General features: G+C 39.7%; 1 protein-coding gene across 3 annotated transcripts in view; it reads right to left on the reverse strand.

The window, feature by feature from the left end:
* Positions 1-925: 925 nt before the first annotated feature.
* Positions 926-18,605, reverse strand: part of POU2F1 (POU class 2 homeobox 1) — a 208,936-nt gene continuing 191,256 nt past the window's right edge. For all 3 annotated transcript variants that reach the window (XM_003824595.5, XM_003824597.5, XM_003824596.5), the window contains exons 14-16: positions 15,946-16,291; positions 15,136-15,224; positions 926-12,757 (exon numbers count right to left, since the gene is read on the reverse strand). In XM_003824595.5, coding sequence (XP_003824643.1) covers positions 12,447-12,757; positions 15,136-15,224; positions 15,946-16,291 — 746 coding nt within the window. In that variant the 3' untranslated portion in view covers positions 926-12,446. The remainder of the gene's footprint in view (positions 12,758-15,135; positions 15,225-15,945; positions 16,292-18,605) is intronic.

Genomic DNA, 18,605 nt, shown 5'->3' on the forward strand with positions numbered 1-18,605 from the left:
CTGTGAGCACGACACTATCTCAAAAACAGGATTTCTGTTAAAAACTTGACATTAAGAAAATAACTCTACAAACTGAGACATAAGCCATATATCTAAGGAATGGAATGGAAAAATATAAATTCTATGATGAAGGAGCAGGGAGAAAGGGACCCATCATTTGTCTTCCCATTTTGGTCCCTTTCCAGGAGAGCGAGCACATCTTGCGACAACGGCTCTCCACATCATCTAATTCAAGAACGCCTGTCAGATGGCCAGCACGTGATAGACAACTTCCCCAGGTTCTTCAGTAAGCTGAAGCCTTCTCTCTGTGGGGAATTCATTTTAAAATTCAAACTTTCCTTTTCATGAAATGAATGAATTGTAGTAAGACACTAAATGCTAAGTAGTATTTATAAGTCTGAAGAAGCTAAGTTGTGCAACCTCGAACAGGAGGAGGACCAGATGCCAAGTTCAGGGTTACCTTCCTTCGGAGGACCCCCCACCCAATGAATGTTCAGGACTTGGCAAGAAATGCTAGAGGGGCAGTGCAGTTTAAACAATAAATTTGGAAAAAGTTGAGTTCGGTCCCAGTTCTGCAGTCAAATACACAGTGAGATGGAGCTTTGAAGAGCTCCCTTGCAGGATCAATCATGGGCCTGCGTGTTTGATCCCACAAAGTACTTGGGCCTGAGGGAGACTACTGCTACTCAGGGTCCCATGAAACCACACTGAGGGTCTGGGAGGGAGAAATGCAGTGGCCATAGCTCCTCCTGGAGTGCAGGAGGAAGGGTGGAGTGGGGCAGGAACCAGGGTGCTTATGGTGATTCTGGGGTTCCTGAGAGCACTTGGAAAAAATAATTTGGAAGCTGAATTATGCGAAGAGTCTGAGAATCTGTATGTGAAGCATCCAGAATACCAACACAGCAATTTCAAAGAAACTCCAACAATGTGAAAACACTTGGAAGATGGTTTAATGATGTTTTACAACAGAAATGAACTGTACAGTTACAGTAAGTTTAATATATATATAAAAAATTACAGCAGACAAATTCATCTACACAAAATCTACCATTTCATTCTGATTCACTGTCACCTACACAATCTTTCCCAAGCCTACAGCCCCTGCAGGCAGCCCTAGGAGGGGGAATCATCTAAAGGGCACTTTTGAGAGAGACAGCACCGCTCATATTCCCCGCCACCTCCTCAGGCTTCAGGAGGCATCAGCTAATTCCCCAAAATGTAAAGTTGCCTGTGTTTCAGGTTTTCAAAACCAAGAAAACGTGTGTTTCCCAGGGGCACAGATAACAAGGTCCAGCACGCAAGTTATCAGCTGATTCTTAGAAAATATTCCTATCAGAGGGGAAATATTTGGCTAACAGGCACTCTGGGGCAGTAAGGCTACACAATAGCCACCCAGAGTGCAGAGTTATCTAAGAGAAATGTAGAAGGACTCCCAATAAACCACCTCAGAATTGTCACTGCCTCATTCAAGCTGCTGGACAATTTTGGAAAGAATCATTTACACCACATCTTAAGTTTCCACAAAGAAGAACTCAAACTCACATTTTAAAGTACATAAAACAAAAAGTTCTAGGAGGCCAGGGGCCAATTCCCCTTGTGCCCCTCCTTTGACAACAGTGGACAAACACCCCTGAATTAATAATTAAGACAAAAAAGGAAGAAAAAAAAAGTGAGTTAAGATATTGAAAGAGAGAAAGAAAACATCTTTAGAAAAACACGATCACTGTCTCTTTAAAAGAAAACAAAATCCCAGTTGGGAACAGTAATGAGGAATATGCAATCTAAATTGACACCTGGTGGGAGATTATTATTGAATATTATGTACACTCAGAACTTTTTTCATTTTCTTTTTTATTATGAACACCTAGGCAGTGAAAACTGTTAATACATACATAGACACACCCAAAACATACAAAAATACTATTATTTCAAACTACTAAGAATAGGACAGTTCAATTATTTTCATGCTATGACTTTAAGAGCATTACACTGAAACAAACAAGAAGTTAAACGACATTTTTTTTTAATATCCCAGAAATATACCAAAATATACATCTAAGCTTTGGAATTACTGAGGTTAGACTAATGCAAGTGCTGGGTAATCGTACTTAATACACGAGTCTAAGGTTCTGCAGGAAAGAAATTATCTTTGGTATCTGCATCAGGCTAATATTATTAACATTTGGATTTTGCTTTGGGATAGAGCTTGTATGACCCAAGAACCAAGTACCCCCCTCCCCCAACCAACTGAGATTAAAAAGATCCATGTAAAAAGTTCCTTCATTTGCAATCCCCCCACCCCCCAAGTTAAAAAGTCACAGGCATCTACCTAGCACAAAAGGTTGTGAAGTACAATGCATAGTTGCACAGTGGTGCTGCAAAAAGGAAAGAAAACTACAATAAAGAGAAATGAAAAGCTTGATAATCTTTCTGCATGTTTTCTCACAAACAGGACAGCCACTTCCAAGCAGTTCCAGTACAGGAAAAGAGAAAAAAGGCTCAGAAGGGCACCGTGGCGTGCATTCGCCCAGCCCCAGAGGTTAAAGCACCCAGCAGAGCAGCCAATCGTGCGCCAGTGTCTTCAACGTCCCCCACTCTGTGGAGTCCTCGGGCCAGTCCAGCAGCAGCTCCCACCCTCCCTAGGCCCTGTGCTAAGTCCCCATAGTGACCCTGGGTGGTGTAGGGTGGATGATGGTGGTGATGGGGTTTTTTGACTTTTGTTTTGGAAAATCTGAAATGCCAATTTGTTTCAGGGCATGCTCACAAGTTTGTGAGGGCCAAAGCTAGGGGCATGCACCTGTGCTGGACCCTGGAAGGTGGTAAGCAGCTTGCCTGCCCTTTCTGATCCAGTCAGAGGGTCCCCCCGCCCCACCTTCCCTGGCCTCACTCTTCTAAGTGCCAGGACACCACAGACTGGACTGATGCTGAAGACTTCCCTTTTCTTTGGTTCTTTTGTTTGTTTTGAGTTTATACAATCATTAAGAAATCTTTGGTTTTGGCTGGAAATTTAAAAAACAAAACAAAACAAAACAAAGAAACCACCCTCCCCTGGCTTATAGCAGCAGTATCATGACCTGGCTAAGCTTTTTGTCAGCATTAGGGGTGGGAATTGAAGGTTGGGAACTACATTCAAAGAAAAGGTGAAAGGGCTGGGGATGCAGCTTCTAGAGAGCCCATTGGATATAAGATTGTCAAATAATAATAATAATAATAATAATAAACTTAAATATTTGGATATTTTTGGTCATGTCAAAGGAAAAAAAGTGAAATGTGTATGCAGCAGTCAGCTTAAAGGAGCCTTTGGTGTCTTCCCTTCTACCCAAAGTCCTGAAAAGAAACAGAACCCTGAGGCCTCAGAGGAGAAGGGGTTGGCCTCTACCCCACCAAGGAAAAGGCAAGTACAGAAATTGACGTGTGGCCAGCTGTCAGAAACACAGGGTGGGTTAGGGGTATGGATAGCTGGCCAGCCCCTAAAGGCAGGGTGGCAGGGAAAGCAGATGTTAAGAGACCTGTGAAGACCCCTTGCAACAAAAAGGAAAGAAGATTGCAATTTGCCCTCAGTTTGCAGTAGCTTTTAAGCAGCGACATTCAGAGGCTTTAGGGGGTCCCACCCTAGGCTACAGGTCCCATGATGCTATAGGCCAGAGTTTAACATGACTGAGGAGGGAGGGCAGACTTGGCAACTCTGTAGGATTTCGAGAAAGTTAAAGCAAGTCACTCGGTCATGAGTTAGAAATGAGGTATACAACAGCTCCTGGACTTCTGGTGGGTAGAACAGCCCACGCTTACTCACCTAGCCTTCACTACTACCACAGATGAGGGGATGGAAGTACAGACTTATGCGGGAGGAGAGCGTTTCCTGCGGAGTGAGACCTCCTGTGCACTGAGCAATGCACACGTGCCCATGCACGCAGAGGTAAGAAGCTGGAAGTCTTTCTTTCCCCGACCTGACCTTAGGGAAGATACAACATTTATGTTGTCAAAAGCCAATGTTATAATATGATTGCAAAATCTTAGGCTCCCTGCACCAACCTGTTCCATGTTCTCCAACTGTTTGCAGTTTTAAACCTATTCAGGCTGGCACTAGTCCACTCTACTCTTACAAAGTGTGTGCCTTCTGCAGACTCACGCAGGAATGGAACCAAGGACATGGCATCCCCGACTGCCTACAACTACAGCTTTTTGTAGCAGACACTGTCATTTTAGCTTCTGAAAGTGCATTTCATTTCTTCCTATACTTTTAGACCATGAGACTCATTAAGGCTGGGTGGGAGCACAGAGTCTTTTCTCTACTTGGCTCTGTCCTTTTTCATTTGAAAGAGATCCCAATCTTAAGAAACTCAAGTGTTTGGACGTCTCATTTATACACAGCGCTGTATCCAGCTGTCTGCCTGCAGACTTTGGGATATAATGTCTGAGAACTCAATGCCACTGCCAATTTATGAAAGAAGCCTTAAGCTGCTCTTGTGAAGCTGTGGCTAACTTATACAATGATGAACAAGTACACAAAGAAAACAAGGGAAAACTTTGCAGCAGTCCTCAATGTTTTTTACAGTAAATTAGTTTTGGGGTCTTAACTTTTTGACAGTGTCCTGGGTTTAAACCAGAAGGTGGCCCTGGGTGGTGGAGCCCTGTGCAGGGTGGGTAGATACAGGGACACAGAAACAATCATAAATCACATCTTCCCTACTAGGTCCAAGGGACCTTTGTTTCTGTGCTCAAAGTGGTGTTCCATTACACACACCTTGTTTTCCAAGAACTTGTTTCAAGTGCTCTAACCTTCAACATCCCTATTACCTGCTTATAAACCTATCTAGCACTTTGACAAGTCATACAATATTAATACCACCTTTACATAATGTCAGAACAATAAGATTATTAGTAAAGCTTTCATGAAGTTCTGCAACCTAATCATTTTTGATGCAATATTCAGAGAGCGATACATTTCTTTACCCTCTCTCCCTTTCTGTGTCCTATCATTAGTACACCGAAACAATGAACCACCTGACTCCCTAGAGCCCATATATAAAAACATTTGGAACAAAACATTTATAGGAGAGTAAGGGAAGATCTTTTGGTTTTCCACGTAATCCTGTTCTTGAAAATTCTTATCTTTTACAGGAGACAGATGGAGATACCACATCTAAATATTGTCTGAACTCATATAGGCTGTGTTGGTTCTATTTAAAAGTATTAGATAAAGGGAAATAATGAAAAAATTCTACCCCTATCTTTTGCCCTCCCCAAATTTCTCAGCAATTCCAAGAACATCACTGCTACACTGAGCAACTATCCATCTTTAAAGAGCCAGCAGAGCAAAACAAAATAAATCTCTTTTCCAAAGCCAGGATAACCAAGAAGACTTCCTTCAAAAAGCAGGGGACTGGGAAAAGGGGAAAAGGGAAGGAAAGAGATAAAGTAAAGCTTTTCCAAATTTTGGCTTTTTGCTCCTATTCCCTCTGCCTGTTTTGAAAACTTAAGGATAAGCAATGACATTAGCAGTGTCTTTGGTATCTAAACCAAATCCCACTTAAGTTCTGTGGGATCATTTATTTAAAAAAATAGCCTTTCTAGAGATACAGTCTATATCCGAACTCAAGGAGCCAAGAAAGTTTGTCCCAGAGTATGGGCAGAAAGGGCTTGTGATTTTTCCTAAGCCAGCATCATTTCTCATTCATGTTCCCACCAAGAATAATTCTCTCCTCAATCCCACCAACCAATCCTTAAGGTTCACACTTTGTATCACAGGGGTGAGGTGGGCAGGTTAGCTTTCAACTTCTTGGTTTGCTTTTTATCCTGTTTGTGTTTTTGGTCTAGAAAGAACTAGCCTTGGTATGAGAAAAGTAAGTAAGGTTTTAAAGTGTTGTGTTATTAGCACAACATTCAGTAACTTGACAGAGGGCAACACAAAGAACCTGTTTCACTTTAACTTTCCTAGATTTAAGATACATCAATCACTCACCTCTTGGCTCCAAATTAATTGGTGCATGTCTATGTCTGCCTCTGTTTCTCAACTGCACATCCAGGCATTCACGCATTCATCCTTTGCCTATGCTTTTGCTATGTACAGAGGTAATGAATCATTAGGAGAGGTTGGCAGGGTCTGGGGGGCATGGGCAACCATAGGAAGGGATGTAAATGCACTCTCAGGGTCCCTGAACCTACTGGACACCCCATATGTTACCTGCATGCCACCACACACTGCTGCAGACCAGACCACAGAGGCCAAAGCCAATCACAGGGAAAATCAAGTTTCCTTTGGCAAGACAGATATAAGAAAAAACAAACACACACACGAGCAATGTTTTCCTTCTAACATAATCAACATCTCCTCTTCCCCCACCCAACCCTCCCTAACCCTATAAATTGTAACCTATAAACAGGATCCCAAATACATACAGCATCAATCTTGTTTATCGATCATAATAAACATTAGTTCAACTAAATGCTACAGCTAGAATTATTTCCACTATTTATAAAATTTTTTCATTTATTTATTTGGTTTTTAGTTTAAAACCAGTTTTGCAACAACGCTAAGCTATTCTGAGGTATTTTATGAAGGTGCCAGAAGCTAGCTGTTACCCAAATTAAGGTACCACCATTCAATGAGAAAAAGAAGGGAAGGAAAGGAGATCCAGATGACATAATCAACATAAAATTCACTCACATTTACTGCTTTTAGCTAAGGCCAAGAGTAGAAGGGCCAAAACAAGGAACTACTTAATGAATAAGGTTAGAAGAAAACTACAAAAATTTTTTTTAAAAGCTACAGTTCACAAACCATATAGAAAACTGGGTACAAACTGGATGCTCTGAGAAAAAATATATTCCCTGCCCTCCCAGTGGAATCCTTTCAAATACCTTACTGGAAATCTCAGGGGTGTCCTATTTATATTTAATCTCTTTGGACTAAGAAATGGATGATTGGCCTTTATGATGAAAGCAATTTATTTATCCTATTCCTGTCCAAGTTTACATTTGTATTGTGTACACCATCCATGCAAACCTATATAATAGCTGATCTCAGTTATTCTTCTTACAGAAATAGCAAAGAGGATTTTTCCCTTCTCAAAAGCCAAGTTTGTAAACGCTGAGAAAGATTTACCATTTTATAAAGTGTCATCCTCAAAATGTTGTAAAACTGAAAATGACATCAAATAGCCAGGACTATGAACAGCATCACACATTAAATGCTTTCCACACACACATAAAAGCAAACTCATATCAGTTATGAGCAAATTAACCCATCAATTCTTGTCCATTTTGGAAAATTTTAAATTTTGGGTCTTTAGTATTTTTCTCCCATTAGTATCAGTCATCTTTTAATGTTTTCAACTCTAATAAACAAACTTTAAGTTCATCAAGTTTAGGTGCTGATTTAATGAGAAAGTATTTGGCCAAGCTCTCCAAATGAATTGTTGGGGCCCTTCCTCAAACTGCAGACTGGTCTTCAGAAGGCCCCCCAAGAGCCAGGCCAGAGCCACCTGTCAGCGTGAATTCCCTGCCTCCTCCTTGCTACCACACCCTACACTCAGTGATACGGTGAGTCAGCAATACTACTGACTTCTCCCTGGCAGGGCTTCCCCTTTCTTGGGAAGAAACAACAGCAAGAGGCTTTTCCTCTGTCTTCCTATCTCAATGACCTTATCTTTTTTCTTGGTCAAGAATGTTTCGTGAGGATGACCTGGTTTGGGAACAGCTTTAGACTTAAGAACAGAGAGTTCTATAAGCCAAGCGTTTATTCTACACTAATTGCAATGTATAATATCAGAATTTATCACTTTAAAAATTGACATGAGGATGGGCACAGTGGCTCATACCTGTAATCCCAGCACTTTGGGAGGCCAAGGCGGGCAGATCACCTAAGGTCAGGAGTTCAAAAAGCCTGGCCAACACGGAGAAATCCCGTCCCTACTAAAAATACAAAAATTAGCCGGGTGCGGTGGTGGGCGCCTGTAATCCCAGCTACTTGGGAGGCTGAGGCAGGAGAATTGCTTGAACCCGGGAGGCAGAGGTTGCAGTGAGCCGAGATCGTGCCATTGCACTCCAGCCTAGGTAATAGAGCAAGACCAGAAAAAAAAAAAAAAAGACATGAATTCCCTATATTTGCCAATGTATCCAACTTTTCCAGCAAGTTAAAAAGAAAATTTTTTAATGTTAAAGATTGGGCTGAATTTAAATATTGTGTCAAGCAAATATCTGTGCTTCTGGATAATACAGACAAGGTTTCCCTTATCTTTCCAAATAAATGAGGGATAATGGAAGAAAATAACATTAAAGAGGTATAGTTGTGCTTTTTTTTTCCCCAACAATGAATGAGAGATGTACAACAAATTGGCAAGATGATCTCACTAAGAATCTTTAATCTTATCTTCCCTTTTTTAAACAAAAAAGATTTATTTCTTACAGTGCTAGCATTAAGTATAAATAGGTATGATTCTACACAAAATGAAAGTTGGATTCCTTTGGTTCCATTTCTTGGGTAACAAGTTGAATAAATTGGGGTAGTATTGATCTTTCTGATAACAAATAAAAGGATATGTGAATTATATCAGTTAATGGATATACACAATTCTTAATTCTAAAATGCTGCCTATAGAACTTCAGAAACACTTAAACTAATACAGCACTCAACTTATTTTTTCTTAGAACAACATAGTAATATTGTTCCTGTGAGAAGCCCTTTTTTAGGTCTTTCTGCTCTGTTATTCAGATGTATACAGGGTATAAATAAAGTTTATGACCAAATTGCACCACTTGTGATAAGCAGGATTCACACAATTACATTCACCACTCCTTAGGGAGGACCCATTACCATGGGCATATATAGTACTCACTATAAATGCATTTAGAATAGTCTTTGGCTTAGTATGTGCTAACCAAATTCAGAAATATAAAATAAAATTTGCATAAACATTAAGGGGAAAAAAAAGAATAATACAATGAATTGTAATGACCTATCTGGCCTTTCTTCTTTGAAATGCAGAAACTCCACCAAACACCTCTTTTGGTCAAACGGTCCCTGGTCCCCTTTAGTTTCCAGGCTCTCCCATATAAGGTGGCTAAAAGTTAAATTTGAGTACCTTAGCTTAGAAGATAGTTCATTCAATTCAAAATGCATTTCTTGAGATGATAAAAAAATATATACGTAAAGTAAAAAATGACTAAGGTGTTCATGAAGCAATATGATAAGTAGAATATCTAGGGATGATGGATAGGGAGTTGATTTTAAACTAAACAACCACCAAAAAGCTATATTAGTGTTTCGTGTGTACATGTGTAAATGTACCTTTCATTTCACAACTTATTCTTAAATAAGTAAAAAAAGAGAAAAAAATTTATTTTTATCTAAAGATTTATCTTTTCCTAAAGATTATTTCTTCTTTTAAACAGATTTTTTATGCTGGTCTACCCTCATCAAGTGCTTCACATAAAATCCCCTTATCCCAAATTGAGTAGAAAATACAGACAGGGCAGGGAATAAAAGACCACTGTATTGACATTTAAAGCTTAGTATCTTTTCTAATATTAAAGTCTGTTGGTGAGTTTTGTTTGGGAAAGGGATCATTTTCTAAACCATATGTGGGGAAAAAAAAAACCACCCAAACAGCCTTTCCTTGCCCTTTGTCTTACCTCACTGAGCTTGAGTCCCTTGGGACTCCACACTTCCTTTGGTAGCAATTTTGAGAAATTAATGCTATAACTTCTAATCCAGTATACTGGGTACCAGCATTTCCCTCCCTGAATCCTTCCTTCTAAGTTTCACCACTCCCAAGGGAGGGACTCATTATTACGGGCAGCTACAGCATTACTGATAGCCCTAAAATCATTTCCACAGACTAAAGGTAGAGATGTCAAGTCAGGATAGAAGATTAAATTTAACTACAACAGAGAAAAAGTGAATGGAGAGGAGAGAAATTAGTAATTGACATTGTCATTCTATTTACACACCAACCTAATAAACTAGTTAAACATCAAGTTAATGTCTGCCCAGAGGATATCACAATTTACCAACATAAAAGATTAAAAACAAGCAGCAACTTTCATATAAAATTAATAAAGACAAATGAAAAAGAAATTGTCAGTAGCATCTATCTCCTCGATGTGTCTGAACTGCACGTTATCAACTAGTCCATTAGTACAGCAGCTTGCTAAAAATTGACTTTGGTTCAAGCTTAGTTAAAAAACAAAACAAAACATAAAAAAACACACCACACAAAAAGGGTGAATGGACATTTGTTAGTTTCCCTGCTTGCAGTTCACTGATTTTGGAAGGATTTTAGGGAAGGTGAAGGGTAAGAGGAGGAAATTTAGGGGTGGTAATTAAATATCTGTGAAATAAAACACGATAGAAATAAACTAAAAGAAATATTTTAAAGGGGACTAAAATGTTTCTGACCTTTTAACAGACTGTCTCCCACTTGAATCACACACAAAAGTACACATTGTGTCTGTATTTACTGCCTTACTGGACAATGGGAAAGAGAGACAAGTACACAGAATCCAAGCTCCCTTGTGGACACAAACAAAAGCAATCAGAATAAAAATCACCTGTAAGTTCTCTCTACATCCCCAGCTCGAAAGGGAGAAAAAGTGCAGTCTTGGGACCACCAGAGATTTAAGCAAGCACCCACAGCCACCAAATGGGAACCTTTAACTCCAATAAGAAGGGGAACTTAGATGAGCTGCACTGCAGTGATCCAGTCTTTTGGAAAATTTTTTGGTACAGATGGCATAACAACAGTAACTGACAAAAAAGGGAATTTAATCTCCAAGTTACCCTTATTCCTCTTCATCCACTTTCACAAACTCTTCCTTTTCAATGGGCTCATTTATATAGTCTACAAACACCCTGAAAATAATTACAGAACTAATTACTTTCTACACTGAATAAAGAGATGTGTATTGCCATTTAGACCTACCTAGCAGGAGCATCATGAACAAACCAAGGAGACACTTAAGGTGTGTGCAAAGTTCCTGCTCAAAGTCCTTCTTCAAAGGTTCTACAGATCCCAGCCCAGCTAATAAGTGCCTCCTTTAGTCAGAGAACCAAGAAGAATCTCAGGGTTAGAGGAATTTATAAACCATCCAGTGGAAAGGAAGTCTGCGGCTCTCTAGAGGAAAAGGTGGTAACCTTATACCCTTCTCATCACACCTCTTTTGTATATATGATCAATGGAAAATAGTCTAGTAGAATTCCTTTAGAAAATAAAAGAAGGGAAAAGTTTCCCAATTTCAGTAAGTCAGTTTTTTTTCTTTGCCAAGTTAGTTAAAGTTTGGATGAAAAACTTCCACAAAATGGAACAAACAAACAAACACACCAACAGTAGGAGCATTTTTCAGGAGATAAGAAATCAGGAGAACCACCAAGTCAGGTGTCTGCAGTAGTCTTTGCTCTTGGGAACCAAATCCTGCCCTGCAACATGTACAGCTGTTCCCATTGAAAGTAGCAGAAAGCAGCACTGTTGCACCACAGGAACTGGGCCTCAGGGTCATTCAATGATTTGGGGGTGAGTGAGAGCTACAGTTCAGCAGGAATTCCTTCCTACACAAAAGTGCTCCAAAGGCACCACCTGATGTGGGGAGGGGAAGGGGCGTGTGTGGAATTGGAGTGTTTGCACACACTGCCTTCAGCTTCTGCACCAAGCCTCTTGCATAAGTGGCAAAAGAAAATAATTTTCTAGCACCTCTGTAAGAGTCATCAAGGATAAGGAAACCAGCAAGAACATTCCCCACAGTTAAGAACAGAAGTCTCCCCTTACCCCAAAACCCTCCCTCCCCACAGTGTGGGAGCTCACTGAAATAGGATCCAGGAGCAAGAGATAATAAACATGTCCAAACTATATATATAAAACAATAACAACAACAACAATAATAATACAGTAATACAGGCCTGCCTAAATTGTACCAGTTAAGAAAGGAACCCCCAACACAATTGATACGATTATAAACACCTTGTTATGACTTAATGGCCTGTACAACAGACCCATAAAAATGATTTTTTTTTTAAGAAAAAAAGAAATTTAGACAAACAAGAAATCCCCTTCCTATATTGGAATTGATAACCCACCTTAACTTGTCATCATGACTGCTGGAAATGATAAGTAGTCCTTTCACTTATTTTTGTTTGTTTTTGATTTTTTTGTTTCTTTTTTTTTTTTTTTTAATTTTTGGTTAGAAAGTTCTCCAATCCATGAAGCAATCCTGAAAAGACAGTGTTTTATTACAAAATTAGGCAAATGTTCCATCTTCATCCTTTCTTTCTTTTTCTGGTATGTGTGTATGGGTGTGTGTGGTTTTTTTTTTTTTTTTTTTCTCCCTTCTCTCCTTTGCCCTCACAACACGGCGAGAGGAAGCCAATCACATTTTTCAGTTTATTAACCTGGCTGGCAGTCCAATCACACTGCAGAGTGAAAAAGGCTTCTGGCAGCCCAGCTCTGCCCAGCTCACTGTGCCTTGGAGGCGGTGGTGGTGGTGGACGCAGCCCCGCTGGCAGAGGCCACTGTGAAGAGAGAGTTCTGGATGGACTCAGCAGAGGTGGAGGTGGCGTGAAGGCTGGCTACGGGTGCAGAGTTCCCTGCAGATGCTGCGGCGGCAGAGACCAAGCTAACAGGGTTGCTGGTGAGCAGAGAGAGGTTCTGAGGGTTCAGGAACAGAGGGGCAGTCACGATGTTGGGGGCTCCTCCCGCATTGGCAAATACCAGGTTCCCAGTTGCATCAAGTGATGTTATTGGAAGAGAGCCACCAGAAGCAAGAGCTACAGACAAAAACCCCCCAAAACAGGCAGGAATGAAAACATTAACATCATCCTGGAGAAGCCAAATAACACATCAAAAGTCTATCATTTTCCTACAACCCACCAGGAAAAAGTATAGCCCTTCACTGAATTTTTTTCCTCAAACACAGTGCTATATTGATACCAATTGTAGTTTATTTTTAATTTTGAAGAGCCTAAAAGACTGAAATGTCTAATTTAATGGGCACAAGCAGGGGTAGAAGACAGCTAATAACTGTCTAATGAATTAGAGTCATGTTCCTGTCTTGAAATCACCAGTTTATTTCATTTACCTAGACATATTTGATAAATCCAATAATTTTGTCTTTAATGAAGACTGCTGATTTTAAACTACCTCTGTTCAAAGGACAAACTAGCTGAAGTGATTAAAGCATTAACAATAGGAGGTGAGTGGTGGGCATTACAGCCTGAGGCCTGCCTCCTGTTAGATCAGTGGCGGCATTAGATTCTCATAGAGCACGATCTGAGGTGGAAACAGTGTCATCCAGAAACCACGCCACCACAATGTGGCTATGGAAAAACTGTCTTCCAGAAAACCAGTCCCTGGTGCCAAAAAGGTTGGGGACCACTGCTTTATATTATGATATACAAGATGAAAATCATCTTGCAAAAAGGCTTTAGTTCTAAAATAAATTATGTATCACCAAATAAAGTAAAAGGTATAATTAATTTCTCACTTCCTGAGGCTAAATACTTGATTTCTATGACTTGTGCAAAGGAGAATGATGAATCTATTGTAGCAGGAAATCAGACATAATGATGTAGGTGGGTGATCTAAGGCTAGGATGTGCTTTAATGGGTGAGAAATTTTCTATGATGCTGTTGCTTCCCCAAAGAAGGCATCATCAACATTTTATTTAAAATAATCGAGACTCTCATTTAGTATCTCAACCTGTTGTCTGGCAACATTCCTAAATCTCTCTAGCCATATAACCTCACTCCTACATGTAGATTTGAGGGATTTTCTAACGGCATTACACATTTGATTTCTTACATAAAATATAGCTGAAGGGAATGCCTCTGACTTTGGCCTTGCTCATACAAATAGTACAGAACAGTGAGACAGTGCAGCTTGAAGTTTTTCTGAGATTCCAAACTTAGTATATTTTCAGAGGGTCAATCATGCCCTAGGGAAGACATTTTGCCTTTGTAGTATCAACACAGCACAGAAACATTCAATGAAGCAGAAGAAAAAGTGATTTATCACAAATTCTATTGCAAAAAAAAATTATTATATAACAAAAGCTTTAGAGCTAACCAATTCAGGTATGATTTAGTCAATCAGGAAGTCAATATAATGTAAGGTAATCTAGGCCATGGTTTGCTTTTGTCTGTAATTAACATTCTCTAGTACACTGTTAGAGACATTACCTGTGAAATATTAATCTTAATTTAGGTTGGCTAATAGTTATTTTTGGCCCTGAGAATTCTCATTTATGCACAAAACACTTTAATTTTTTTTTTTTTTTTTTTTTTAGAAACAGGGTCTTACTGTGTTACCCATGCTGGGGTGCAATGGTTATTCACAGGCATGATCATAGCACACTGCAGTCTTGAACTCATGGCCTCAAGTGATCCTCCTGCCTCAGCCTCTTAGCAAAACTATTTTAAGAAAAAAATTCTAATTAATTAGTGATGTCTCTCAAATTGTCTCCCTGAATCACACAACAGTAAACATTTTTAGACAGAAAGCTTAGGTACTAAACAAGTGGAACTCTTCATTATATGGAATGAATATTGCCCTGGGTAACATGCTAAAAGGCAAAAGGAACCCAGCTGAGCTTGGAAAAGAGACATTATAATCCAAGAGAATATATGTTCTACACTAATGGCGATATAAAAAGAGCAGAACTTAATGAGAATTAAAAGCACTCCTGAGGTCCACCTGATGTGTTCCAATGTTTGTTCATTACAGGACTTTCCCATGCACAGCTTTCTCAGGAGTGCAGCTGGGAACTGGAGAGTCTTACTTGGTCAAGTTTGCCTTGAGACGGGTTTTAGATTAATACTTGGGATAAACTTATCAGGGGAAAAAAATCTGGCTTCAAGTCTACTCACATAAGATCAATATTAGCATGAAAGTTCTGGTTTTTTACCATATACCAAACTAAGTATATTTCCTGCTTTTACTCACATACTAACACCTATACTTTTCTTACAAAGCTTTTTTACGAGGACATTTTCTTAGTTCTCAAGAACAAGTTAGTCAGCATTTGACTCTTTCCCATCACTTTTACCTCTAGCAAAGCAGACTTCCTCTATCTCTGTCTCAAGCACACACACACACACACTCACACACACGTGCATGCCACCAAAGTAAGAAAAAGGCTTCTACTGACCTTGAATAGTTGCCAGTGTACTGTTGCTCATTAGAGCTGGGCTGAGAGCACTGCTCAGGGTCCCTGGATTCAGACTGAGTAAGGCACCTCTGCAAGTCCAAAAGAGGAGTCACTTTATTACCATGCAGACGCAGGTCTCATTTTGACAACACACCAAAAGGAACTTACAAAACGAAAATCCAGCTGGGGAAATAGGTGGAAATATTTATTTTTCTTTACTCTTCTATGGTTTGTGCTTCTCAGTTACTGCTTTCTTGGATGCTTACTCATACAAACGAGGTTATGATCAGCACAAAATGTAAAACTTTTATAGTCATTTTGACCCTTCTTTGAAAGACTTATTTCTCTTTTTTTCCAAAATGAAAGAAACATTCTAGAGAAAAAGATATATTTACAAGATAATTCTTATAATGTGTGACAATAACAGTATAAAATTGAGACTCCTATTACATCTCTTATCTATGCTTGAGAATTAGGAAGTAGGCAGTTGAGAGAGTTTAATGGGGAAAATAAAAGTCAAGAATTCTAGGCTTTCTTCCTGGCCCCGTCACTAAGGTAATTAGTGACCTGGTATTTTGGGTCTTCATCTGGAAACAAAGGTATGACTACTGCCCTTCCCAGGGTGTTAAGAAACATAAACTCAACTATAATCAAAGTCCTTGTATGATCACAAAACAGCCCACTTCAAAGAGATTACTGCTTTAAAGACATTTTTTTCCCCATCTAAGTCAGTGACGTAAAGTCTCCCCTGTGAGTAATTCCAGGGATGACCTCCACCTCAGACGTGAATGAGATGAGAAAGCGCCTTACCCAGCCGCAAACTGTGAGGGTGCCATCAGGCTTGGGTTTAGTCCTGCAGCAGCTGCCATGGCAGCAAGACTGGCATTTGCTGGCAACTGTGCAGCTCCTTGAAGGGCAGCAGCTGCTGCTGTTTGCAAACCTGACGCTGTCACCATCACCTGGCTGGTCCCAAGAGGGGAGGACAAAGGAGTGGAGGTGGTCTGTGTTGTGCTGGTCTCACTGGCACTGGATGCCTCGGAGGTGGAGGCTGAGGCAGAAGGGGAGGGACTCAGAGAGGGGGACGTGACTGCTGAGGAAGCTGGAGGCGCTGTGGAAATCACGGTTGCTGTGTTGTTGGAGGTGGTGTCTGAAGTGCCTGAAAAGAGAAACAGATTAGAAGATGACCTTTTGTAAATGGTTTTGGAAGAATGGTGGCTTTACTCAGCCAAACTCTATAATCAATGGAATAATTAACCTACCACCTAGTAAAGCTGTCCTTTAATAACCTAGTTTAGTGCTTTTATGGAAATTAACTACAAAACCAAACATTTTAGGATCACAGCTAGGAACCCTACTTTAAGAGATATGAGCAATGAAAGAAACAGAGAAGTTTTCCATTGCCTATTTCCTATTCAAGAAACAAAAGAATCATAGAAGCTCTAATTATGGAATACAACTGCTCTGGGGAAGAAAAAGAAAGCAAAAGAAGAAAAACTTCTGTAAAGCTCTTTTCATTCAGAAATCTCCTTAGGGGTCTCCTCAGAAAAATCAAAACAAGGAGAAGAAAAACAGAAAGTTATATACTTTTCTAAGAATTCAGTATCAACAACAACATAGTATAAAAATGACTACATGCCTTCTCTACATTCAAACAACTATTCTGTAATAAAAATTAGCTCTCAAAAAGTCCATTGTGGTAAAAAAAAAAAACAACATACAATGATACTATGAATCTCATAAAAGCATAAAAATTAAGATCTAAGAAATTATTATTTGTAGGCCGGGTGTGGTGGCTCACATCTGTAATCTCAGCACTTTGGGAGGCTGAGGTGGGCGGATCACGAGGTCAAGACATTGAGACCATCCTGGCCAACATGGTGAAACCCTGCCTCTAATAAAAATACAAAAATTAGCTGGGCGTGGTGGCACGCGCCTGTAGTTCCAGCTACTCGGGAGGCTAAGGCAGGAGAATCGCTTGAACCTGGAAGGCGGAGGTTGCAGTGAGCCAAGATTGCGCCACTGCACTCCAGCCTGGTGACAGAGCAAGACTCCGTCTCAAGAAAAAAAAAAAAAAAGAAATTATTTGTGAGGTCTCAGAAAAAAGTGCCTGAATATGCTTTTGGTTTAAGGAGAATGAACATTTGGATATAAATGACTAACTGACATTAAATATATCATTACTAAACACTAAAACACATTTGCTGGGATTATTTAATGTCTGAGATCAGCGTTGTCTAACAGAAATACAAGACATATGTAATTTAAAAATTTCTAGTAGCTGCACTGAAAATGGTAAGACAAGGCCAGGTGTGGCGGCTCACGCTTGTGATCCCAGCACTTTGGGAGGCTGAGGTGAGTGGATCATTTGATGTCAGGAGCTCGAAACCAGCCTGGCCAATGTGGTGAAACCCCGTCTCTATTAAAAATACAAAAATTAGCCGGGCATGGTGGTGGGCGCCTGTAATCCCAGCTACTCAGGAGGCTGAGGCAGGAGAACTGCTTGAGCCCAAGAGGTGGAGGTTGCAGTGAGCCGAGATGACGCCATTACACTCCAGTCTGGGTGACGAAGTAAGACTCCGTTAAAAAAAAAAATAATAATAATAATAACATTTTTTGGTGATGAAATCTTTTACCAAGCTTCAGAACATGCTCTTCTTTCATAACAATCTTGTTACAAATTCTGTAACAAGATTTTGTCCTTCCAAAAATCTGTTTTAAAACCTTCTTCTGGTCTGTACTAAGAACATCTAGAATTGAACTCTCACTTCCACTCTTCAGTTTTTATCACATGTCACAGGGTTGGGAGAGACTCAGACATCATTTATTTCAGCACTGACTACTTTCTTCACCTCCTATAAAGCTGTGCAAAAGTGGCTGCCAAATGAATGAGGTAAACATAATGTTCTTATTGTTAAATAAAAAGGAAGGCTTTCTTCCTCTGTCTACCCTTCTGAAAAATATAAACGATTTATTTTTATTGCCACCGCCCCTAAATATCATTACATCTTTGCAGATACTATGAATTCTATTTTCGTTCATTACTTCTTTGGTTCTAAATCTCTCAGAACAATCAACCACTGAACACTGGATGCTGTGTAGGGTCCTGTGTTGGGCAGATTCATATACCCTTTTTCGCTTGAATCTTCTCTTAAGACATGCCCCCTGTCACATAGTAAGGTGAACATCTTTTATTTCTCTTCCATGCTAAGCAATTTCAATGTACTTTCAATCTTTTTTTGACCAATTTCTCACCTTATCTAACCTGATTTTACCTATGGGTACTACTTCCCTTTCAAAGTTCTGAAATTGAATTGCCTATTTTTATAAGTCCTAATATCTTGAGCTCAAAAGGCTTAAAATAGTTATTTCTTTACTCTCCAGCCACCTTCAAATCATTCACCAACTGTTTTCTTAAATCCCTTAAGTTTACAAAGAAAATCCCAGTCAAATTTTATCAGTGAATTTAACCT

This window comes from Pan paniscus, chromosome 1 (genome assembly GCF_029289425.2).
Source record: "Pan paniscus chromosome 1, NHGRI_mPanPan1-v2.0_pri, whole genome shotgun sequence".
NCBI lineage: Eukaryota > Metazoa > Chordata > Mammalia > Primates > Hominidae > Pan > Pan paniscus.